Here is a 26,049-nt window from a genome sequence, read left to right on the forward strand (position 1 = left end):
TTTCTGTTCTCACATCAAACTCATGTTTAACTACAGCGTTGATCTCATAAAACACCACATGAAAAACCTAGAAGAGCTTAAACCAACTTTAAAAAGCACATCAATGAGTATAAAGACACAAATACACAGAATATATATACAGTAAGTCATTAAAGATCTGCTTTGCTGTGTGATTTAGGTGTTTGACTGTTTTATGTTTTATTGCTCATTATATGATGATCTAAAGGCTTCACACTATTCAATAAAATGTCTTTAATTTCTGAAGATTTTTCTAGATGAATGATTATAAGAAACTTGAGTTCTGTGTTTCAGCCTTTTGTGTGACTAATTTTATTTGTAGAGTTTGATACAGAAGGAAAAGTTGCAATGAGATATGAGAAGATTTGTATGTTTGACAATTTCGATGTGTCACGAACTGGCTCAGAGTCAGTGACAAAGGAGGGAATCACACCTGAATAAAGCTTTTAAAAATTAGATTTATTGTTAACTTAATATAAAACTGTAATAATGTTAATCAGTTCCATCAGTCATGAATGTGATGTATGGATGAGTGAAGTATGTGGTGCGTGCAAGCAAAACAAAACTAAACCAAAGTCTGACCCATCTGGCTGGTGGAGGCCTGGAGGGAAGAGAGAGAAAGAGGTTCACAAGAAGACACCTAGATAGGCTGGAGGCCTGAACTACCCAGGTGCAGGTAGTTCCCTGACGTCCTCTGCAACCCCGCCCACTGGCTCCTGAGCCAAGAAGCCAAACCGACCTCTGAAGCAAAAGGCAGAGGCGACGTCACACCCCCCCCCTTAAAAACTTCCAGGTCCACCATCCAACTGAAACTTAAAGCAAACACAGGCCTTCCATGTAAGTCCATGTGGACACTTGTATGTGCTTGACACACTAACTAACTATACATGCAGGAGTACAAACAGGTTATGTTCATGTACTGTACGTGTAGACAGAGCAGGAGAGTCAGACAGTGACCGACACATTGTTGGTTTTGCTCTTTTCATGGGACACAGACGGACCCCAGCCTCCTCCGTTAAACATGATTTGCTGTCATATAACAGCATTACATCATCTCTGCCAGCAGGCTGAGTCCCAGCAGCAGCTGCAGGCGAGTTATCAGGAAATGATACAGAGGTTTACGGAGACTAAAATGTCTGGACGTACAGATGCTCGGAGCCGTTTCACTGCTAACCCGCCTGCTGCTGTTCTGCATTTACTGCCAGTTGACACCTCAGCAGGCTGGAAGGTAAACTGAGTTCAAACATCTGTGCTGCGGCAGCAGAGTCCGATAGTCAGACATAAACTGCAGCTATTAGTTCACTTTGTTTGGTGTATTTTTGTAATTCTGACAGATAAATTACCAAATAAATATCATGATGATGACAAATCAGAGTATTTCAAGTGTGAACAATTGAGTTTGAAAGCAGAAAATTGTTCATCAAAAAGACTTCTTTCCACAGCTGCTATTACGCACCGACGCTCAACAATAATACAGGATGAAACACATCAGACCGAGAGGTTCAGGGACACATTTCTACACCCACACACAAGCATGACAATGGACCAGAATGAAAAGCAACTGCAAGAAAAGTTTGAGTTTGATTTGAGTATGTTTGAGAACTATTTTTCTGACAAGCAACGGGTATTTTTTTTTTTTTTTGTTGTTCACCATCGACTGAAAGAAAGTAGTTCATAATCTGGAAGTTAAAAAGGAGAGAATTTGCTGTATGAGTAATGAAAGCTGTAAATGTTGGAAATAAGTGTTCTCACGTATCCTCAAATCGTTTTATGTCGATCCATAAATAAACAAAATGAATCAAATAACGAAACCTGCCAAAGAATCCTGATCATGATTCTTAGACTTGGTTTTTATTATTTGATTGTTTATAAAAAACCCCTGTCTCCTTCATACAGCAAATATACATCATAAAAGACGTGTTAAGACATGTGATGCTGAACAAATTCTGCTTTTAATCAACATAATGAGGAAATGTTTAAAAGTTTTATTTAAACTGAACAGTTCTTTCATTTAAATTCCTCTGAGGATCAACAACTTGAACTAAAATTACATAAAGCTTTCCAGGAAACTTCCAAGGAAATTACAGACGCATAAATTAAAGTTTTATTCCTCCAACATGAAGCTTTGAATTTTGTTTTCAAGCCCTCTACACACTGCCTGTAATTAATCTGGTGGACAAATATTTTTTAATGTAGAAAGTAGAAAAGTCTGCATTAAAATCCACAGAAAAAAATGGACATGGAGGACATGACCTCAGTGTCTTCGATGGTCGTCTCCAGGACTCACACTGAGTCCAACTACTGTCGCAATATTTCACTGAGTTTAATGTCACTTGATTATAATACCTGCCCTGTTAGCACAATTAAGCTAAAGTAGCTAACATTAGCGCAGTGCAGAAACCAATGGGTGACACCTCGCTATGTCCATCTTTATATACAGTCTACAAACACACATGGAGGACATGACCACAGTGTCTTCGATGGTAGGACTCCAGGATTTCACTAAGTTTAACGTTACTTGATTATAATATCAGCCCTGTTAGCATAATTTAGCTAAAGTAGCTAACGTTAGCCCGATTGTGACACCTCGCTATGTCCATCTTTATATGTAGTCTACAAACACAAAGTCAGACTGAGTGAAGGAGGAGAAACTAAACTGTAATTCAGACTGATTATCAGGATAAAGCAACTTAGTAGGATATAAACTTTCTATATAGGAGACAAGATTAAGATATCAACACTGAGTTACTGTTGGAACTAAGCGGCAACCTCTGGGGCTACAAAATGAAGCCAATGTGGAAGTGCCAAAAACTGCAGTTCCTTGAACGGCCACTTGAGGCTCCAAAAGCGAGTCAATCCCCATAGACCCCCATGTTAAAATGCCCAACTTTACAGCAGAAATAAACATGTTTACAGTCTGGTACAAACAACGGTTTTAGTCTCTGTAGCTAATTTCTCCTTTCATGACAACTGTACGGGGGGTGAATTTTTTTATAACTCACCCGTTTAAGTTTTATTAAGCTGTAAAGTTCTGCATAATGAAGGACATGGCTGCTTTGAGTGACAGGTCCGCCAGCCACTAGGTGGCTTGTTTCAGCCATTCGGCCCGCCTCTTTGCCCATTTTTGATTGGCTGGGAGTTAGACAGAGTCACACTTTGAGCTTCAAAACCGCTCTTCAGAAACCAACAGGTGACGTCATGGTAACTACGTCCATATTTTTAGACAGTCTGTGGTTGGAACGTGTACTGGAGGTGACACAGCTACTGATGTTTCTACAACAGAAGCCTCTTCATCAGCGTTAGTGTGCTGAAGATGCCTCATCAGTTTTACACGTGTTTCTGTGTAGAGAATCAATGAGTGAAACACAGTGTTGGAGTTAGTGAGGATCTTTATCACATGTAATCAAACTAATCCTTCGCTGATAAGTCTTATTGATTCCAGATTCTCATCACTGCCGGGCTTTAAGCTGTGGAACACGCAAACATTATCAGTCATCTGTCAATCACCGCTCTCCCGTCGCTCATTTTCTCCTCACGACTCCTCACCCGCTCCTTTGTCGATCAAGAGTCTTAAGTCATCCTCTGTTGTCCCGGCAGGTCTGATGAAGGACAGAGGACACTAGAAAATGAAATTTCATTTCCATCAAAGCCGCCAGTCTTCAAAGGTCTGTCATGGCGAGCAGTGGTGGCTGGCAGCGAATAAATAATTAAAGAATTCCCTTTAATCTTTGGCCCAGTAGTTTCCCCCAAACCAGACTCTGTCACGCCAGCGTCTCCCTGCAACTCTTCGCCCCAAAAGCTGAAGAGGAAGAGGAGAATTCTAATGTCAGCTGCTTACAAAAGATCTGCAGTAAAAGTAGTTCTCCATTGTTAGAAGCTACTGTAGTTATACAGTAGACACGTAACATTATTGAGTAGATTTAAATTAAGAAAACTGAATTAAATACATGTATGTTAATATAACCTAAATCTTTAATAAACTCACATTAATTTATAAGGAAATTTGATCCATGTTAACTTAATTCCTGCCAAAAACTTTTAGATTCACTCAAATAATTTAATTCAAAATGGACTTTTTTACTTTTTGCACATGTATCAATAGAAACAGGTGTTAATTATAAATGTCCACGACTGGCACAACAGGTCGATCCCAGCAGGAGGTTTTTTATCTTCTATTTATTATTTTCTATAAATTCTTTTATGTCAGTAACCTACATCATAGATCGACCTGTTGTGCCAGTTGTGGACATTTATAATTAACTTCATCTGTGTCTGTTGATACACAGGCTGAAGGAGGGCGTCTTGCACGAAACCTCCATGTGGAAATTTAAAAAAGTCAATTTGTAGTGCTGTACTAGTCTTACTTCTTTATTAGTAATGACTTTAAGGATCCAGCTCCCAGTTTTCATGGTATTAGTATTATTGAGTGTGTTGTATCTTGTAACTAGGATTTAAGTTTACTCAATAATATTAAATGTCACTTTATTACCTCAATTCTATTAAGTTCAGTCTATTTAATATCACGTCTCCTACTAACAAGATAAATCTAATTAAATATACTCATAAGAACATGTGGATCTGGAGTTAAATCCACATCATACTTGTGTAAATAAATGTTTCTGCAGAGTACCTGATTACTGTGTAAACTATTCTGTCTTTATTTTAATCATCTGAATAGTAGCTATCACAATAAATCCAGCTGGTTTGTAAGAAATCTCTCATGTTCATATTATGTACAAACAACCCAAAATCAACAAATAAATCACTAATAACACTAAAAAAAAGTAGAAAACTTCTCCTGGAAACACTGATTCTTTTAGGGTGGGTGCAGTGAACGTTACGCTGTTGCCCTACAAGTTTGATTTTGTGATACAAAAGCACTTGAACGCAACAATATCTAACAGTAGACTTTGGTTTTTCAGGTGTCAGACGTTCCCACCAGCAGGTGAACACGCTGACTCGTGTCCTGGATGGATGCAGGTGCAGCACATCAGCTCGTCGTCCTGCCATCAGCTCTAATTACCCTCGTTTTCGTCTCCTCGCACGACGGTGCACACACAGCGTAGTGTGGCAGAGGCTAATTAAACACATGTACAAAGTAAACAGACATTCAGCCCCCCTGCCCTCCTCGTGTGTGAACGGCGACACTGACATTTATTAAGCTCGATTATGACCCATATGGTTTTTTAATGTGTTGTAATAAAGTGTGTGGGTGTGGAGAGAAGGCTGGGGGGCGCGTGGGAGAAACATGAGCTCTAACATAGGTGGTGGGGTGGCATCGTTTTAAAAAAGCAAATTCTCAATCCTGTGCAGGACTTTAGAGAAATCGTTCTCCTCAAGGTGGTCACATCAGATCTCACCGTCGTCTAAAATGTTAAGAAACTTGAAGCGCTTTAATTCTCGTGACCCCGGCTGTGTTGTCTGGGTTACTGTGATCTCCTCTGAATCCCTTGTAGTCCTGAACCACCGTCCGCCCGCTCACCTCAATTATCCCAGACTCATCCTCTCTGTCGAGCAGAATTAGCAGAAATATTTCCAGCCTCGTTCACTGTCATTAAAAAGGCATTAACATATGAGCTTTTTATCAAGTTAAGTCATGCATAATGCAGACTACTATAATGGGAAAAGATGTGTGCACTTTGAATCAAGGGTGCTTGATACATCAATGTAAGGTAATTATTGCTTTAAGTCCAACAGAAATCACATTTAGTCAACCCTTATTAGAGTAAAAATAACGTCAACTTGTTCTTTTAAATGTATTGTTAGTAGTTTTTTGGGTTTTTTTTACTACGAATGCTGCTTTTTGTCTCAGTCAAATAGGGATGTGTGTTTGATTGACAGTAGCTAGCAGGCTGAGAGACGGTATTACACTGTAAACAAACTGCTGTAGCTACAAGTCATGGACAGACAATGTTGTTAGCAGCGGTGTTGAAGAGTAAGAACCAAACTAGCATCTAACAGGTCCAAAGTGAAGTTTGCAGGTATGTTTACATGCTGTTTAATGTGCTGCAGCTGATCCGCTAATTAGCTATCTAGCTGCTAACTGACGTTAGCGGTGCACTTTTCTCTAGTGAATGTTAATTTGGTGGCTCGTTCAGCAAGCTAAGGTGTGCTTGTGTTTGTAAGTTAGATAAGAAGGAGACTTTAGCAGGAAAGCTAATGTGGGTTGTGTGTTGTGTAGCAGGATGCAATCAGGCTCAGTGTGACCTTCTGCTCTGCCGATGATAGAACGACACTTTATTGCTTTATGAAAATATCTGATTTTCTGTATGGAAATATTCCAGCTGCAGTATCTACCAGCACCAGTGTTTAGTGCTAATACAGCATGTAGATAATCCTTTACAAAGCCATACAAGACGTGTGGAGGTCGTGGTGGTTAAAACATTCATTAAAGTTTTTTCACACCATCCACTCCTCTCTCATGACGGACAGAAATCAAAGCTGCGTCTCTTTTGTGGAGCAGTTTACTGTATATTGCTTCATCCACTTTGGACTCTCCAGTTCTCTAAGTTCCCTCAAAGGTCAGAACTGTCAAAGATTGCAGTTGATAAAAGGTGCAAAATCATGTGTGAAAGTTCACCAAAGTTCACATTTATCCAAAAGCAGAGACTGAATCCTGTAAACGCTGTGATTCCATTGAAATGTGCTGATTGTAAAGCCTAAAATGTAGCTGTTATAAATGCTGGTGCCCGCAAAAGAAACCCTTTTGATTTCTGCTTCTTGCATCTGTGATCTCAATCATGGTCATGACTCAGAGCTCAGGATCCTCAATGAGGGTTTAAACATAGATCAACTGTTAAATCAAGACAGTTTTCACCACGATAGTCTGATATAACACCTGAATCACTGAACGGTGCACAAATCCAACTGCTGCCTTATCGAGTGGTTGCACAAAATTGTTTATTGTCTACCTGTTTTTTACTTATTATATTTTCTGATCTTTATATTGGCTTGTTTAGCTTTTTCTTGTTTTATTGATCAATATGATTTAAAATTGCTGTTTGTTTTATTGTTGCTCATGTTATGTGGATCCCAGGATGCTAATGGGGACCAAAATAAAGAATAACGAATAAAGTTTAGAAGCCAAAATTTACAACATGAATTAGAACAAAAATATGCTGTGTCCTTCTTTGAATGCAATTAGGTGCAATTTGTTTAATTCATGCCATAATCTTTCAGTACTTTGTGCAATTCAATTCAATTCAATAAAAAACAACCTACATGGATCTTCTGTTGCAGTGAATAACTTGCAATGCAACTTTTTCGACTGATTTCGCTGCATGGAAAGACTCACTGTTATATTTTTTTGGCAAAGACTGACGATGTTGAGCATCTTAAGCTGTTTATGATAAGTCAGATGAGGTGGTAACCCGGTCATGTGTGATTTGATTCACTTATGAATTTCTGACATGTAAGCAGTGACGATTTGAAGCCAAGTGTGAAGTCAGCTGAGGAAGATTGATGGTGATGGTGACCTATCTGAGAAGATCACCATATGGACGGTGACTCAGGCCTGCAGAACTAAACCTTTAAGACTGAGTCAACAACTACTGACTGATTCATTCACTGAGGATACACTGTTAGAATCAAAAATACAACCTCCTATCAGTGTGCCCAGCCAACAGACAACAACAAATACAAGAAGGCACTTAAAGGAATATTCCACCAAAAAACCCTGTAATTTGTGAATCAAACACTCACTGACTGCAGGCAGGATGGTTTGGAAAACTTTATCCTTTATGGAGGATTCTTAGTCAGCTTGGATTCATACAATTACAAGGATTGCAGTGGCGACCCAAACTTCTTAAACCAAGCAAATTTTTATCTGTTTCTCCCTCGCAATCATTAAACACTGAGCAAGTTGTGAGGAACTGATATAAATTAGTGAGCCGTTCACACAACAAATACTGTGTTTGTAGCCAAATTTTGGTGAAAATATAACTGTTTGGAAAAACACTGAGCATATAAATGGGCAGCAAAGACGTGGATTATCCTGCAGGAGTTCTCAGCTCTGTGATTGGTTGTTCCTTGCCAAAATGCAACTTGGGTGTCGTAACATCTCCTTCGAGGTTTTTATGTTCACAGGCTTCAATGTTTCAGCCAAAAAAACAAAACATACCAAAATATTTTGTAGCACAGTTGCTAATCTTTTGTATTAATGATTGGTGATCGGTTGATTGATGTTGAGTCTCATCCTGGTCTTTATTCAGTACAGGATGTTTACATGACAATGAGAGTCAGTCAGTGTTCGATGGTTAGCTGCAGTTTGAAAATAGAAGAAGATTAACACTCAAACCTCTCATCAAACTTTACTGACCTGAATGTTTGAGTGACCCTGATTGATTTTTCTACTAAACTTTATATTTTATCAGCATTTAGCCCTTGGTGGGTGTTACTTTTACACCCTGCTGATACCCATCTTCCTCCAGCCTAATGAGGGGCTCAGAGCTCCTGACTCATGCCAGCACCCTCCTGCCTCCTCCGGTCGACGCCTCCATGCGTGATAGCTCCTCTTAATGAATTATGAGGATTGACTCGGGATACAGCGCGCTGCTTCCAAATCCCTATTTAATTGAAACACGATACAGAGCTGAGGGGCACGAGGGGTGATAAATTGGAACATCAAAGCGCCATCTGTTGCTACGACGGCTGGGCGATTCCTGGAGGAGAGAGAGAGGTGGAGAGGAGGAGAGAGAGTCTGGCCCCGTCGCAGGATCCAATCACGGTAAGATGGCAGCGGCGCAATCAAACCTCCGCCATCGACTGAGGAGACGGAACATCCAGGTGTTTTATGAAGCAACACAAATCCATTCAGAGTACAGACAGGAAGGACCGGTCTGCTCTGTGACAGCATAATAAAAAAGAGAAGAAGAAGAAGACGAGAGGAGGGAGGAGAGGAGAGGGAAGGAAAGAAAATAATGAAATGAAAGGAAAGGAAAGAGAAGGAAAGAAAGCAGAGGAAACATCTGCATGCAGCCAGCAGCTCATCCTCTCAGCAGGGGAGCGTCTCCTCAGCTCGTCCTGCTGCTGCTGGGTAACTTCCAGGCTGCGTTCCCGGTTTTTTCCACACAGACGTCTGGTGACGAGCGAGACGGAGCCAGCAGCTTCACGGCCTCCTGAGTGTGCGACGGCATCAGACGGAATACATTAACAACAACCGTGCACAGGGGTGGGGGGGGGGGGTGGGGGGGGGGGCGGCTGGCGGATGTGACGAGGAGCAGATTAAGGTCAGCGGTGAATCATGGGAAAAAGGGCAGATGCTCTCTTCTGTGTCGGACTGCAATCAGTAATCTTTCACTCATCTGTCATCCACTCCGTCACCGCTACGTCTGCTGCTCCGTCACCGCTCGGTCCAAAATGTCTACAACGACCAGCAGGTACAGAAACACTGCAGAGAGCACGGCCATCACTCAGTCCGGGAAATAAGAAAGGAAATAAACTGTTTGGTGTATAAAACTGTGAATTGTTCTTAGAGCTCATGGTGACAAATGTCTGATCATCAGTCCAGAATCCAAAGAAACACAGTAAAGCTTCAAATCATCACAGTATAGAAGCTGCAACCAGCAAATCTTTAGAATATTTGTTCAAAAATTACTAAAATGACTCCTTTCCTTTCCTTCTTTCCTTTCCTTCTTTCCTTCTTTCCTTTCCTTCTTTCCTTCTCCTTTCCTTTTCTTTCATTCTTTAATCAATTAACTTTTGATTAATTTACCAATCGACTAATTGTTGCGTCTTCGTCATGTGCAGGTAACAACATGTGAGGTGATAATATTCTCTAAAAAAGAAGAAGGTTGACTTGAACATCGATCAAAGGCTGTGAAGTACAACTGCTCCTGATACCAGGATTGATTTTTCTATCATCAAGCATCAGGACTGAAACCAAACACACTCTTGTCAGACACACAGAGGACACACACACACACACACACACACACACACACACACACAAAAACACACACTTCATGCAGTAGAAGCACTGGGTAGAATCAACACAGTTAATTCAGTATTGACACCATTAACACAACCAGCCAGTCATTGAGGAGATGAAATGAGTCCGGTCAGGCATGAGAGGACCGGCTTCGACCTCTGAAGAGCTCAGACACACAATCTGCTGCACTTCAACTGGAAAAAGAGATTTAATCACACAAACACACACACACACACACACACACACGTGCACCCCATGCTGTTCCTGTACTTTCATGGTTGCTGCTCAAAGTGTTCCCTCAGGATGAGACTGGAGACGCTATCTGACACTGACAAACTGCTCCGTATACACTTCAAAATATAAAAACTGTGGCACCATCATCGTTTGCGATTAAATGGTGAAATTTTGCCGATAAAGATTCATTTTTAAAATTGGATTAAATTGTGATTTGAGAGCAAAACAAAGGATTTCTTGATGTTTTTTGCTACTTTTAGTTGCCGTCACCTTAAAGCTTGCACACACACACCGCTCCACATTAAATTATGTAATAATGTAAATAGTCGGCCTGCTGCTTTAATGTGGATGATTTTAATGTAATACAGTTTAATGCAGATGTGATAGACTGTGGTGTAACTGGGCAATGATTCAACACACTTTACTGATGAAAATATGTTGCCAAGAGATGAAAATGATCTTTAAACTAACTCTTGTACAATCAGTCATGGTAACACTGATGTTTAATATTGTACATGGTATAAAATGCATCAGTAATAATGTTTTTGATCTGCATTTTCTGTATGAAAGATACACAAACTAAGGTTATCATTATTATTCTAACACATGTAATAAAGTGTTGCAAACTCTGGACAACAGCAGCAGATCGGTGTTCATATTCTCACAGTCAGATTCTGAATAATTCGTTTGTCCACTCCTGATAACGAGTCTTTGACAGAGTCGTCATCTTCGTCGCTCCAGCTGTGCTTCGTCTATTGAGACTCTCCGTTAGCAGCAGTGACACTCTGGTGTAAATGCCAGATTTGACATCCGGGTGTCGGGCAGGGTGACGCCGCCGCTCTGTGTAAGGTGCCGATCTCTGAGGAAACGCCGTAAATGTCATCTCACACACACACACACAGATGATACAGGAAGCTTATAGGGACATATACAGGACCCGACGTATGATCACACGTCCGCATAACAATATGCATGTTAGGACATGACGGAGGCAGAGATGGCAGGAGAGAGATAAGTCAGTGTTAACACTAGTGAGAGTGGACGTCTGGCAGACAGCTGCAGCAGGACGAGGGAGTTTCTGAGATTCCAAGTGGAAATCTGCAGGATTTATTTATTTTCCCTCCATCTCCATATTGTTGATCAAACAGAGTGTGACGTCTTCCTCCTCTGGATTTACAGTTAATGGCATTTCTGAAGTTGACATTTTTGTCTTTGTGTGTGTACGTCCACTTAATCATCTCCTTTTTCCAGACTATGTGACAAAACAGGTCATAAATCACTACCTTCCATGAGGACTCACAGGATGTGATCTGGAGCCGCTGTTGGCAGGACGACACCGACGTTAACTGTTGGTGGAAACAGAGAAACCAACAACGCTCTCCTGTGAAAACTCAGTATCCTAGAAATGACATATTCCATATTTGATGATTCTGCATCTCTAACTTTACATCCAGCGCCAACATTCATCGTCAGTGCAGTGAGTAGATTGTTCTCTCTGCAGTGAGATGGACGGTAATGGTTTGGCGGTGCTGTACGGCCAATCTTTCCCAACAAGAACCAAGTGCTTTAGTTACCTACATTTATTTGCCATAAGCACAATAACACAATAGTTAACATGAGGGCTGAGCAATGTGTCAAATTAATTTGATTAATTCAATGTTTTTGCACAATGTATAAAATTTCTACATTGTGAAAATCAGACACAAACAGCAGGAGCAGATGAATTATTGATGAAAGGTCTTGTCTGAAGCGTCTGTGCTGAAACTGATGATTAAACTGAATACCTGCACTCTCCTGACAGCTTATAGAAGTACAGTATAGAATAAAAGATATGTATAACAAAGACAGCCTCGCAGGTGGTGCAGATAAACGGTTGCATTTATATAGTGCTTTTATCCAAAGTGCTTTACAATTCGCCGCTCATTCACCCATTCACACTCACACTCACTGATAGCAGGGAGCTATTGTACAAGGTGCCGGCCGGACCATCGGGAGCAATTTTGGGGTTCAGCGTCTTGACAAACGACCTGTTCTACCTCTGGAGCCACAGTCACTCAGGTCTTTATTCTTTCTCAACTTGCACATCAAGTTAGAAATTGAAAAAAACCATAGTGAGTGCATGTGATCCAGGGTCTGGCGTCAGCGCTGCCCGTGCACCACGCCATCAGAGTCCCCTGACATCCTGCTCATGAGGGTTTGTGACGCGTCTCCATTCACACGGTCTTTGTCAGGTAAATGTAAACACGGGTCATTTTAGAAATTTGTACAAACAACATAAACCAAATACTTCCATTATTCAGTCTCTTGTTCCTTCAAAACAAACTAGACAAACTAGACAGTGAGTGTTTATTACAGCCAATAAAAAAAAACCTTCAGGAATTGGATACAAACTGTATCAGTCATGAATAGAGATCCAAAGAAAAAAAAAACAGAAATGCATTTATATGGAAATGACTGTGAGTTATTCCTTTAAGAGGTTCCATGTGTAACAATGAACAAGGGAAATGTAAATTTGTCTTGTATTGTGAACAGAAGATACATTCATATGCAAAAAACCTCAGAAGAATACATCCAAAGCTTGCTCAAAGTTTGGGATAAAAGCAGCAAAAAAAAAAAAAAAAAAAAAAGTAAACCTGCAGCACATCTGAAAATGTCAAACAAAATGGGACAAAATGGGACAAAATGGGACAAAATGGGGCCAGCTGAAGCAGGAGGAGCCGAGCGGGGTGAACATGTATTAAACATGCATCTCTGTCAAATCCTCTTTAAAATATATTGTTTTTTAGGAGGCTGGTTATTGTGTGAGAACAACACAGCCATAACTCAAGCTAATCACTGCCTGTTGCCATGACTACAGGGCCCTAGCATCTTCTAAAATAAGACAGAGGCGGGAAAAGATTAGAAGAGGCTGCTGATGGGGCAAACCCCCCCCTTCAGACAGGCAGAGAGAGAGGAGGGAACAACTGGCATCGAACACAACAGCGTCTGCAGATACCAGAGAGCTGGAAACAAAATCATTTCAGCTGAGAGGCGATCAGAAGCATCTGCTACCTTCATCTCCTTGATTCAGATCTAATTAGAAACACAACAAGCTGATGGGTGATTATCTGTGAGAAACTAACAATGCAACCGGTGTGTTGTGTTGTCATGACGCTAGACTCGTACTGAGAGAAATGTTTCGAAAAAGTCGATACTATTACAATTAGTGTAGCAGCAAAATAAAGTCCCGGCTGCATGTTTCCACAGTAAGTTTGTATCTGAGCATCTTCACCAGTAAAATAACAGCTTGTTGGTTTATTTTAACACTGCAGGGCTACTTAAATACAAGTGTTTAGAGCCAAACTTACAACATTTCCACAACATCAAAGGTCCAGAAAAGGTGCATTAAATGATGATATTTAAAGGGGATGTATTCTGCATAGGTCTATATTTATATTCTGGGGCTCTACTGGAATATCTTTGCATGATTTCCAGTTAAAATCTCCTTATTTATCTTCTACTGGTCCTTTATGCAGCCCCTCAGTTCAGCCTCTGTCTGAAACAGGCCGTTTTAGCTCCTGTCTCTTTAAGGAGCCCACTCTGTTCTGATTGGTCAGCTCCAAGACGCTTTGTAACAAACTATAGTAGCAGGATTTCACTTCTTTTTCTTGTTCTTTGCTCGAAATGTCAACTTCTCAAATCCATCCGTACATGTCGGAGCCTGAATAAGATCCTAAATATCTCTTAGCAACAAAGACTAAGGAAATGGGAATGTGCGAACAGTCTGACGTCATCACGTCGAGGAGGAAGTAGAGGTAACTTTGCAAATGAAGCATTCAGAGCAGCAAACGGCCTGGTCACATCACCCCCACCGACACACACACACACACACACACACACACACACACACACACACACACACACAGATATGTAATCACCAAGTACTTAAGGCACAGAGAGAAGAAGGTGGTGACGGTGTGATGCACAGACCTGCTGTTGATCATAACAGCAGGTCCGATCTATTTGAAACTCTTACAGTGACTCACACACACACACACACACACACACACACACACACACACACACTCATGCACACGCACACACTTTTTCCTCTCTGTATATGTGTGTCACTGGCTGTTCTATAAAACAGATGTGATAACCCTGTTTTGTCAAAAACGTTTTTACGTGACAGTAATCCAGACAAAAATACTGCTAATTATAGACATAGAAATGTTCTGACATTTTATACAGTGTGTGTGTGTGTGTGTGTGTGTGTGTGTCTGTGTGTGTGTGTGTGTGTGTGTTTGTGTGTGTGTGTGTGTGTGTGTGTGTGCATCATTGTAAAATTCCTCTTGCTGTTCGGAGCATCTGTTTGAATTCAGAGGAAATAAAACATGACGACTGCTGCAAACGGAGCCTCTTTATGATGTTGTTTAGTACGATTAAAGCTGCACAGATCTATATTTTTACACTAACAATGGATCAAATGACTATATGTGATGCATCACTCATATACTGATGAACCCATCACCAACTCTGCAGTTTTATTAAGTTTTTACAGCCACATTACTGTTTTAGTTCAGTCTCACCGTCATCAACCTTTTCCTCTGTAAACAGCTGCCTGCTGCGGGTGAAAACGACGTCATGAGAGCCTTGAGAGTCAACCAAAGGCTAAACAATGAGCTGAAACTCACTATAAAGCTCTGTAGAGCCGAGCGGAGCTGCAGAGTCACTGTAGGTTCATCACTACCAGCCACGACCGACACATTACACACTGACAGCTCATACGTATGTTGTTATTGTTTTTATTATTATCATGTTTTTATGAAGTTGGAAATGACCTCTTTTAACCGAAAGCAACTCTGTGATTCCAGCGTGAGTCAACCTCGTCGTGAGCCGTCATACATGTGACTCACCCAGCTGTTTGTTTGAGGTGTAGGCGGACAGATGAGCGCTGACAATAATAACAAGAGCAACAAAGAACATGACGCTGTCCGGTGTACCGGCCAGAAACACCTGCCCTGTGTTCACCTGGACTGTATTCAGCTGCGTTCAGTGTGTAGGTGAATGTCTTCTCCTGCCCCTGCAATGCATTCTGGGCTATTTTCTTGCTCCTGTGGGTGTGAAAAAAATGAACTTTGGTGCCAATGGTGGCTTTAGAGAAAGATTCTTCTGTGATTATGACGGACGAAAGCCCAAAATTACTGAAACATTTTCTACTTCCAAACAAATACGCTGCCATGCTGTCTGTGTTCAGAGAGTTATTCATAGAAGAATCCATCAAACATCTACGATGAGCCAGAAATAGAAAACATAATACAACCAGCTGCTGTTTCTATAGTTTTAGTGTTTTTTCCCATAAAACTTTAAACTTTAGGAATGTTTTTTCAACAAAATCCCATATTAAAGACTAAAACCAACAATGAATGTATCCAGAAGTATTGTGCATATCTCCATTATTATCTCCATTGTTGTCCAAAGACTATTAGAGCACCGAATGTGGATTAATCCGCTGCTGAAAATAGTCCCAAACAAATACACAATTCTTGCCAGCTGGTTTAGGAAATTACTGAGCCAATTTTCAAAAATGAAAGCTGTTTCTAAAGATTTACATCTTCAGTAGGAACCGATGGGTTTGGAGCTGAGAGCCACAGGATGGACAGAGACGTCAGAAAGTGTTTTTGGTGATTTCATGCGTGTTGACAATAAGAAAAATATAGAATATCTCCAGCTTAAGAACTGATCTGAAGTGCTTTATCATTGGATTTCTTGAAAATGTCCAGTCAGCGATAAATCAGTCATCAGTCTGCAGGTTAAAAAGCTGTTTGTGCAAAGACAAGACGAGCTCACACACACACAAACACACTGATGGTACATAAACGTCTTACCTTCATAAGAACAGACTCGCTGAGCTTTTCTCTGTTGACAATCTTTATGGCGACTTTCTGACATGTGACACAGTGGACGCCCAGTTTCACCAGACCTGAAACACAAATATGAAATAATATTCAGTCATTTCTTCAAAAGCTTGTCTGGGCACAAAACATGGGACATTCAAAGTGTGTCTGATGTGCGGAAAAAGAAATATCTCGGTTTGACAGAGGCGATCGTGGCGGGAGGAAGAGAGGAATGAAAAGACGATGGAGCTGAATTAATGACATCACATTCAAGGCTTCCTGTCTTCCTCTGGGACACGACTCCTTTAAATCTGCTCCAAACATCTGCATCAAACCAGATGACTGTAGGTAAAAACAAGCTTTTTAACGGTTAAACCGCATCCAAAAATATATCAGACGAGTTAATCCTCATTGGGTCACACAGAACGTGTGACACCAGAAAACCAGAAAACCAGAACTTCCAGGTTCTGTTCCACAAGTATGAAAACCTCACTGACATGTTGAAACATAAATAACTAATAATGTTGTTTACTAGGATCTAAAATATGGGGGGTAAACTTGATTTTCCTCTTAAAAATAGATGAAAGAAATGTTGAATGAGGGATTGAAATATTTTTAACGTACTGTAAAGACAAGATTATCAAAAACCACTAGTCTATAGTATCTGCTATTAGAGACACAGTATCATACTTGAGTTCGAAATTGTTACCTTTAAAGAATATGGTCGCCAGTTTTCTATATTTCTTTTATTGCCAACAAATCTCATGTATGTACAAGTATTGTGTGTTTATCCAAAGCCTGATATATCTTATTCCTCTGTGCCGTAAACCTCCGTTATCGTCCAAAAACTATTAAAAACACGTTAATGAGCCGCATCGCTGCACCGGGTCACATGTTCCTTCATTATGAAGAGTTTTGGTCTCATTAGTTTGTTTAGAATAGGCTCCAAAGACTGATAACAGCGATCACATTTTCAGTCTCTGGAGAGTAGTTGTTCCATCATCAATTCATTGTTGGTTCGGCTCCAAACATGAGACTCGTTACCAGAAGAAGAATATAGAGAATCACTAGCCAAATGCTTTAATTGCAGTTAAACTGCAGTTTAATTACCTATTGACTGACTTCAGGATGTCCATATGAATCATGTGGTCCTTAAAACACTGTGAGTGTTCATTAGGGCTGTAGAACTTTTAAAAGTTATCTACACTATGATACCTGAGTTTCAATACCAATACTTTTTAAAACAGTACAGGATGTGGAAGGATGCTATTTGTCTAAACGTTAGCTGACTTCCTGTCTGTTGAGGCAGCAGTTAGACACGTCTCTGTTTTAGTGAAAGGCCGCTGACACAGAGATATGACTTTCACTACCTGTAACTCTCCTGGCTGTATGTTCATGACAGGTTACAGACCATAAAACGGATAAAAAAACGCATCTACTCGCATTCTGTTACTCCCGGGTCTCCTTCTCATTGTATGTTTGTGAGAACTCTCCTGACGGGATTCTCTCGCCATAACAGAAATGTCAACATGCAATATCTTTATCTTATTACAGCCACAATGGCTCCATCCATCTCTATCAAAGCTCTGACAGCAGGGGAGTATATTTTACTTTGTACTGAAGGTCTGCCGACGACACTGGAAATGCCAGCGCGCATATGCATCTCTTCATTACCTTACACTGCATATATATTTCACAGGAGATGAGCGTCTCGCTATTTGAAAGGTGATTTCCCTGCGGGGTCTCACAGGGAAACAAGAATCCGTGAGCGCAGTGGGGGTGTTTGAGCCAATATGGCAGTCTGGGGGCTCTTTTATGTCTCCGGTTAGAACCGAAATGGCATCCTGGGCAACGTTCGCGACGTGTCATTGATCTTGTTGTCAGAGCGAGCTGGAGGACGGCTGAAACTGCTTAGCACAACACAGGACTATGAAAGCTCTGCAAAGACTTTCTCTCTCTCTGCGGAGGGGTGAGTGTTGCGTTTGATGCACACACACATTGATCCCCACAGGTAAGAGACAGGTACCGGAGAAGGATCATCCTCTGAGGAAACTGGCGGAGCAGAAAAAGACAGAAAGTTCAGAGTGAGACGGTGGCTGAGCAGGAAAAAAAAAAAGAAAATTAAGAAGACAAAGGAGCCTCGAGCTTAAGACAGAAATAGGTGGGCTGAAGTCTATTCTTAGAGGCTAGTTTACTTATTTACAGCTCGTGTGGCTGCAGGAACAAAGCTCTCGCTGGGCTTTGTCTTCTCTAAATGATCATTTGGTTTTTAATCTGAGCCAAAAGCAGCTGTGGATATTTGTACGACACGTGGAAGAAGTCACTCAGTGAGAATTATCACCGAACCTGCAGCACTACAGAGGCTTTCAGCCCTTTTTTAGGTTGGTTTTAAAAACATTATGATTTAAGGATAAATCCAGTGAGAAAGTGAAGGTGTAATTCATTAAAAAAGAACACAAATACATTTAATTAAAAGCAGTGTCTGTTCATGCATGTAATGTGTATTTATGTGATGGAGCACAGGCAGCTGTGTAGGGCGCCAAATGAGGAGGATGTTTTATTTTTGTTTTTTTTTACTGATAGATGTTGAACTTTTGGATATAAGCACTTGTTTTCCCCTCTTAACATTCTTCCTCTCTTTTCCCCCAATGACCTGCATGTTTTTTTTGATTGGGTTTGTTTTTCAAAGCCTTACTGGTTGGTCAGTTTTTGCCCAACAGCCACCAAACTCTCATTAAATGGTGCCTTGACTAGGGGTGTGCCCGAATACAAATACATTATTCGGCAAAGCACAAATAGTGGGTTTTATACAAATATTTGTTTCATACAAATATTTTAAAGATTATTTGTTGGGGGTGTTCCCCAGAGATAAAGTTGAGCTACTGACACAAGCAAAGTGCTCTTAAAGACTCTCCATAACCTGTTGTTCCCCTTCTCCTTTCCACAAAGTTAGCTTGTAAAAAATAGGCAATAAATGAAAAGTGAAAAGCAATAATCACCTTTGAAGTTCCTCCCTACACGTTACATGGTGTGCTGTCTCTGTGTTAAACAGGATTTTTAAGCCTCTGTCCACTTTTATTCTAATACAAATACAGATACAAATAATTTTGCTGCATCAACAAATACAGATACAAATACAAATACTGAGATCTCTGCACATCTCTAGCGTTGACCCCCACTTGCCTTTTTGTCTGGAGAACCGAGAGGACTGTCTCTGGGCTGGAGGCGCTATTGTTGTACTTTTTGGGAGCTCCGATCTAAAATCTGGCAGAGGGCACCAACATAGTCAGGCCGGCCCTGCATGAGATCTGCATCTTGTTTTACCTCGTTAATATTTATTATTGTTGCATTTATTATATTTATTTTGCTTCATTTATCTTGTTTTTATTGCCTTGTGAAGCACAGACATATCAGGCTTTGGATACACACACAGTACTTGTTAGTAGATAATTTCATTGTTGGTTTTAGTCTTTTCATGGGATTTGTTGACAATAAGACAAATATATATTTCCTTGAGGAGAAGCAGTATCAGTGATTAAAGATTTCTTTACATCGCTGAGGTCCAGATAAATGTCAGATTACAGTACAGTCATGTTTCCACACACTGTGCCTCGAGGAAGAAAAGGTATTTAAAGTGTATGTTACGGCTCCTGGGGGCTGTAAGGATGATTTATCTCCACTAAAAACACATTTGTGCTCTTTAATCTTCTGTACAGTTTTTCTCCTCTCATAATTACTCCTCTGATACCCACATGTGAGAGGTTTTTTTTTCTTCTGAACAGACAGAGATATTTTCTGACCAAATCATGTACACAAATAATAAAAGTAATTTATGTTTGACATTTCTCATCATGCTTCAAAGTTATTAGAATCATTATGTAGCTGCAGACTAGGCCACAGTAATAATCTCTGACATTTTCACATCAAGAAGAAGCCGCTTTGCCTCATTTCTATAACTCAGCGAGGGTCATGAAAGCTTTTACATTCGCTGTTTCAAACACCTTTCACATTCTGCATTCTGGTTTGTTGTTTTTTTTAGACAACTTACTGGCAAAATACAATAAAAACATAAAAGAAATTCATGGTGAATTAATAAAGATCCTGGAAATCCACCTGCTACCTGATGAAGATGTGTAAATGTGTATTACATTATTTTAATTAATGTTTCCATTAAATTATTGTGCAAGTACAGAATCAGAGTGTTTTAGATTCCTAGGAATAAATGGATTAAATATGAGACTCACATCTTAATAATATAGAGGAGTTTATTCTAAGAGAACGCAGATGTTGTGCTATAAAATACGATCTAAGCTATAATCAATTCAGTATTAAACATAATGGCCTGGAGGAGATGGTTAATCAAAGAGTCTTTTTTGCCTTTTTTATTAATGTTTTTATCTTGTTAGCCTGTTTTGTCTTTTGTGTGCATGTATTCATGTACATGTGTAGGTGTTAGGGTTAGGGTTAACCCCCTAATCCTGACCCGAACCCTAACCCTAACCCTGAACCTAATCCTAACCCGAACCCCTGTTCAATCTAATCTAATCCAATACAACAGCTCTGCCATAAATTCTACTTTTATGAAGCTTATACATTTTCAGTTTTTGTTGACATTGTCAGAAAGACGATAATTCTACTTTATGTTTATTAATGAGGTCGTAGTGGGTGGTGATGTACTGCAGTACATTATGTTAATAGAGGTAAGTTTATGTTATTATCTTCATTCTCTCTCCTACAAATTTGTTTATTTTTCTTTCATTGTTTTCACTGTAAAATACATAAATATCGTAAGAATGTTGGAAGTATGAATATTATCACATGTAGGCAAAAAATCTTGCAATAAAGTATTAAAAAAAGATATAAACCAGTGAGCAAATTTTAAGAAAATTCATGACATTTTGGCAAAATGTGTGTTTCCATCAACTATTTTTATGTGAATGTTATGACAACCTGACACACTTCAGATGTTTCCATGTGAATTTGCTATAAAGAGACAATAGAGTGATGTGTAGCATCAGATGTGACGTCGACTGGAGGAAAGAAATAAGATTTATTGTGTGAATAACACGTTGTATTTAAGAGAGTTATGACTGACACATCTGCTGAGTTTTACAGGTCAGTTGACGGGTATCGATCCGTGGGTTGGCTGCTAACTGGTTGTCAGAGTGATGCAACATCTTTTTATTCATGTAAATGTCAAGTTACACAGCAGTCAAAAATAACGCTGGAAAGATTTGTCATAAATAGAACTGCAACAGTTATTTTCATTATCGATACATCTGTTGATCATGTCCGGTCTTTATAAAACCTCATCTTCTATAAAATGTCAGAAAATATCAAAAAATAGTATTATTAAACTAGGGATGTGCAGAGGGCCCAGTATTTGTATTTTTATCTGTATTTGTTGAGGCAGAAAAATTATTTGTATTTGTATTCGAATAAAAGTGTAAAGAGATTTAAAAATCCTGTGTTTGTTTTTATTACGCTTTCAATTTTAGAAAATTAAAGTGTTACAATAAGTGTTCATGAAGTGTTCCCTTGGGAGCACTTCATTTGTGTCAGTACTTCAGCTTTATCCTTGGGGAACACCCCCAACTCTGGGACTGATGTCCAAATTAGGAAATGTGCGTCATGTAGCAGGTGGATGTGACTCCCCTCATTGAGCTTTTTTTTTCTTCCTGAAAACAAATAATTTTTAAAATATTTGTATGAAACAAATATTTGTAAAAAATCCACTATTTGTGCTTTGCCGAATAACTTATTTGTATTCAGGCACACCCCTATATTAAACGCAGCCGATCCTCACATTTGAGTAGTTGGAACACGTGATTAATAACTTCAACAATTTATTGATTGTAAACATTGTAGTTTATTTTTCATTTTTCTGACATTTTTAGCTGAAAGTGGAGTATTAAAAGTCAGAAGAAGTGTTATTTTAGTGTATTTTCTATGTCAGATTTATGCAGAATAAAAGTCAACTTTTAAATTGCAACCATCCAAAGATAAGTAACATAAAAGTCTACTTAGAGGCTTGAAAAGTAAAAATAGGTGGAAAGAGTTGTGTGTAAGCGAGGAGCTGTGGGGTTGATGGGCAGAACAACAACAACCACACAGTTTGACTGACAGGTGAACAGCAGCAGTGGATGCTGAACACCACAAATGATTTTAACAGCAAACCTTTCAGAGAGCAAATTAAACCAAGAAACACAGTTGACCAGTAAAAGCCACGACTGACGCAACAGCTTTCATTGATTTCTCTCCCCTCCATCAGTCTGCTGCTCTCTGCTGAATCAGATCAATAATCTCCAGGATCTCTGAACTCAAACTCCCATGTGCCTTTGGGCTACAATTAAAAATTACTTTCAAACTGCCAATTAAGCTTCTTTAATGGAAAAAGCTCTACAATTACCACCTGCGGAGAACACAAAAAGTCAAAGACTTCACATAACAGCTTTAAAATGTAAGTCAACAGCAAATCCCAGAGAGCGGTGTGGTAAGAAACATCCAATCAGAGAGCTGCAAACTCCTTTGTTTTGTAAGACCTGTGGGATGAATTAAATCAGTTTGGTGGAGTGTTTTGTTTCTGATTGAGATGTTGAGGCGTTCTGAATATGCAAGAACTCTGGTTTCATGGCTCTGGATGGTGTCATCTCCATAGCAACACCCAGTAAGGCTCACGGCTACTGTAGTATTTAGTAGCCTTTGACATATCAAACTGAAAAACTGATATTTCTTACAAATGAGGTTGAATATTCATCAACAGTGGCTGTGAAAGAGGCCTACAGTGTTGTTAAATCCTACAGGAGACTCTTGTGTTTGTTGTGAATTGTTTTTTATTTGAGTGATGAAGATTCATGTTTAGTTTGAGTTGTATGTTAAAAATACAGAATGCAGTATTTACATTTATTTACTGTTATAGCATTTACAGTAAAATGTACACATCGGGATAAACCTGGAAATGGTAATTATTCAGTGTGGAGAATACACTATAAATGCCTGGTTTCCAGTTAAACGGAAATGCTTTTATTTTGAAAGTTTCCAGGAAATTATCAGGCCTGTTGTTGTCGTTAGTTTTGGAGAAGAAAAAGGTGTACGCTCAAGATGTCGGGTGCGAGCTCCGTTGTTTTCCCCGTTTTGTGAGCTGCAGCATGTTAGGGGATAATAAATATGCTTTGGTTTGAAAGACACCCGTTGTGGTTATTGAAAAGAAGCTGTGCTGAGTGACATTAATATTATTGTTAACAGTATATGAGTAAAAACAAAGGTCCAGTAAAGGCCTCACAGAGAGTCTTTTGGTCATTAGACAGAATGCTTTTTGTTCTCCTGTAGTCTCGACTAATTGGAACCAACACACCAGCTGATAATTATGTTGAAGGTTTGACCACAGGTGCAACAGTTCCCTGAACAGTTGAGAAGGATTAACATAGCTGCTAATAAGATAGCACACGGTACAGTCAATGGCGAAACAAACACAATGAACGAATGCAACTGTTCTGCAATAATCAAATTAAATACATCTAGTGAGCTAAGACATTAAATACATGCTGTAGACAAACCTGGAACGGCCTGAAATCTGACTTCAATGAACCTTTCAGTCATTGTGCACCTGAGAGGAAGAAGTGCAGCTCATCCATCCATCATTTCCTCTACTGTTTAAACAAGGTTCATCCACATCCCAGTCTGTGCAACTGGGATAAGTCAGAGTCACAAACGTTAATATAGATGCATGAGCCTGATACAAAAACCATCATACAGATTAATCAAAGACATACTGTATGTCTACTATCTTTGTTTGGATAAGTTGCAACTTGAGAAACAAGTCTGAAATGTTTTTGAAGATGGAGAACCTTCTGGATTTTTTAAAGGCCACCATCAGCTTTCAGAAAAACTGATTACCATTAACACACTTGAATATAATAACAATCCATGAGAGGCACAAACTGGAGTCAGGTGGACAGTTTTAGCTCAGTCTCCTCAGCAAGAACTTAATAAAATGTTCTGCTACATTTGGGCGCTGCTCAGGAGACGATACTGAATGTAATGTGCAGGTACTTTCTACAGTTACCAGCAGTGCTGTCAATGTACTGGAAAAAAAAAATATAGAAAAACAAATAATATAAAAATCACGAGGCTTGTGCAGTGACCTGGATATTCTGTCAGTGTATAAACTTATTATCTCTCCCACAACTACTACCAAGCAGCACATAAACATGATATTTCAGTCCTGTAGCCTTTTAAATGATATATATCCTAAAAACCCAAAGCCTCACAAGGTTTTTTAAAGTCCAGGTAAAAAAGGGGCTTTTGCTTCTCTGGATAACTGAGTCTGTCTATTTCAGGTTTCAGACTGTGGGAGGAAACACTCAAATCTGATTGGCTGTCAAAGGCTGATTTCCATTAAAAAGAGGATGATTCAGAGGTGGGAAACTCTACTGACAGGCTTGTTGGCTTCACACAGACCAGATGAGTTCCCCTGACTGCTCATCTCTGCAGGAACCGACATCCAGTATCTGTTGAACGTTTTGTTCCAGTATGAACACTTTTACAGCTGTTTCTGGTCCAGCAGGAGTGAAAACTCTACCTTGACATTTTGGGGTTCTGTTATTTCGAAGAAGACGGTTGCTTCCTTTACTTTTTTGTCCTTCAGCTTCCCAAGAATGACATGTTAGCACAGTTTACTTTCCACACTGATACCGAGGGGAACAGCAAGCTGGAAGCTTCCAGGAAACTCCCTGAAAAAAGGCAGATACTTTCTCATATGATGTGATGACAAGTGTCTGGAAAAATTAGAGAAGCATCCTGAGAACACTGTCGTTGTTTGGAGGTGTTTCCTCCCACTGTGGGTGAACGCAGAGACGCCACCATCACAGTAAATACTGAACAGACACTGCAGAGCTGTTTCTGTCAGGATGGACACACACACACACACACACACACACACACACACACACACATATACTGTATGTAAACAGTCGATGGTGATCAATGCTGACAGGTCAGCTGTTGTTTGAATGACCTTTAGCAGTCACACGTTTTCACGCTCACCCCCATATGTGACAAACAGTGTTCTCAATAGCCAGGTTTTCATAAACATTTAACGCAAAATGTCACTAAAATTTCCAGAAACTTTCATTTTCCATCCATCATCAAGATAAACAGCTGGTGGCGCTATTTTTCCAGTCGGGCCATTATATAAATGATCTCCAACAAGTCCAAATTAAATAACCAGATATGTGGTTTGACCATGTGACTCCAGAAAAACACATGAGAGTGTTTTCTAATGTTTTATGACAATGCTGTGGTTAAAGGTCTGGTTGGGTTCAAGGAAAGATCATGAAAGATATATTGGTCACAGTTTCTTAAATAAACAAATTCAAAAACTCCTGAACTGAACTGAAAATGGAAAATAAAAACTAAATGAAAACATTTTTGTGGAGGATTTTATTTGTATTTTGTGGGATAGAAGACAATCTGAGGGTTATTGTTGATACGTTATGTTTGTTTCTGGTGAAAAGTGTGAGAGTTCGATCTTGACCTTGTAAACACTGATTTGACAAAAGAAGAATCTCAACTCAAGGTCCATTTAGCCTTTTTTTGGAGCTTTCAAATAAAATCTCATGGTCATCCAAAGCAGATGGAGTTTGCTCAGTTGTCATGGAGATGCCACAGTTGTAATCACATCACCTAAATATGGAATATCAGTCATATGATAACAGATTATGTGATAAAAATCCAGTGACAATGACTGTGTGGTGTGGTTGAAAGCTTAAGGAAAAGCTAGTAAGTGGACCTTGAGTTCACAGATTTTATGTTTAAGTATATGTGGTGTCTTCTATGTAGGCTGGGTACAAAACCGTCTTTCAACTGCAGACTAAAACAAGTGAAGTTTCCGCTGCAATGAAAAGTGATGCTCCAAGAATGAAGACATCCTATCAAACAAAAGACGTCCTTTAAAACCCAACAGAACAAATCGCTGTGAGCACAGCTGAACGC

The 26,049-nt window shown here is 39.7% G+C and overlaps 1 protein-coding gene across 13 annotated transcripts in view; it reads right to left on the reverse strand.

Annotated features, from left to right (window-relative positions):
• LOC137184574 (serine/threonine-protein kinase BRSK2-like) overlaps positions 1-26,049 on the reverse strand; it is a 140,651-nt gene that overhangs the window by 50,428 nt on the left and 64,174 nt on the right. For all 13 annotated transcript variants that reach the window (XM_067593250.1, XM_067592657.1, XM_067593085.1 and 10 more), the window contains exon 2: positions 16,048-16,142. In XM_067593250.1, the coding sequence (XP_067449351.1) occupies positions 16,048-16,142 (95 nt within the window). The remainder of the gene's footprint in view (positions 1-16,047; positions 16,143-26,049) is intronic.

The sequence above is a fragment of the Thunnus thynnus genome, chromosome 1, assembly GCF_963924715.1.
Source record: "Thunnus thynnus chromosome 1, fThuThy2.1, whole genome shotgun sequence".
Classification (NCBI taxonomy): Eukaryota; Metazoa; Chordata; class Actinopteri; order Scombriformes; family Scombridae; genus Thunnus; species Thunnus thynnus.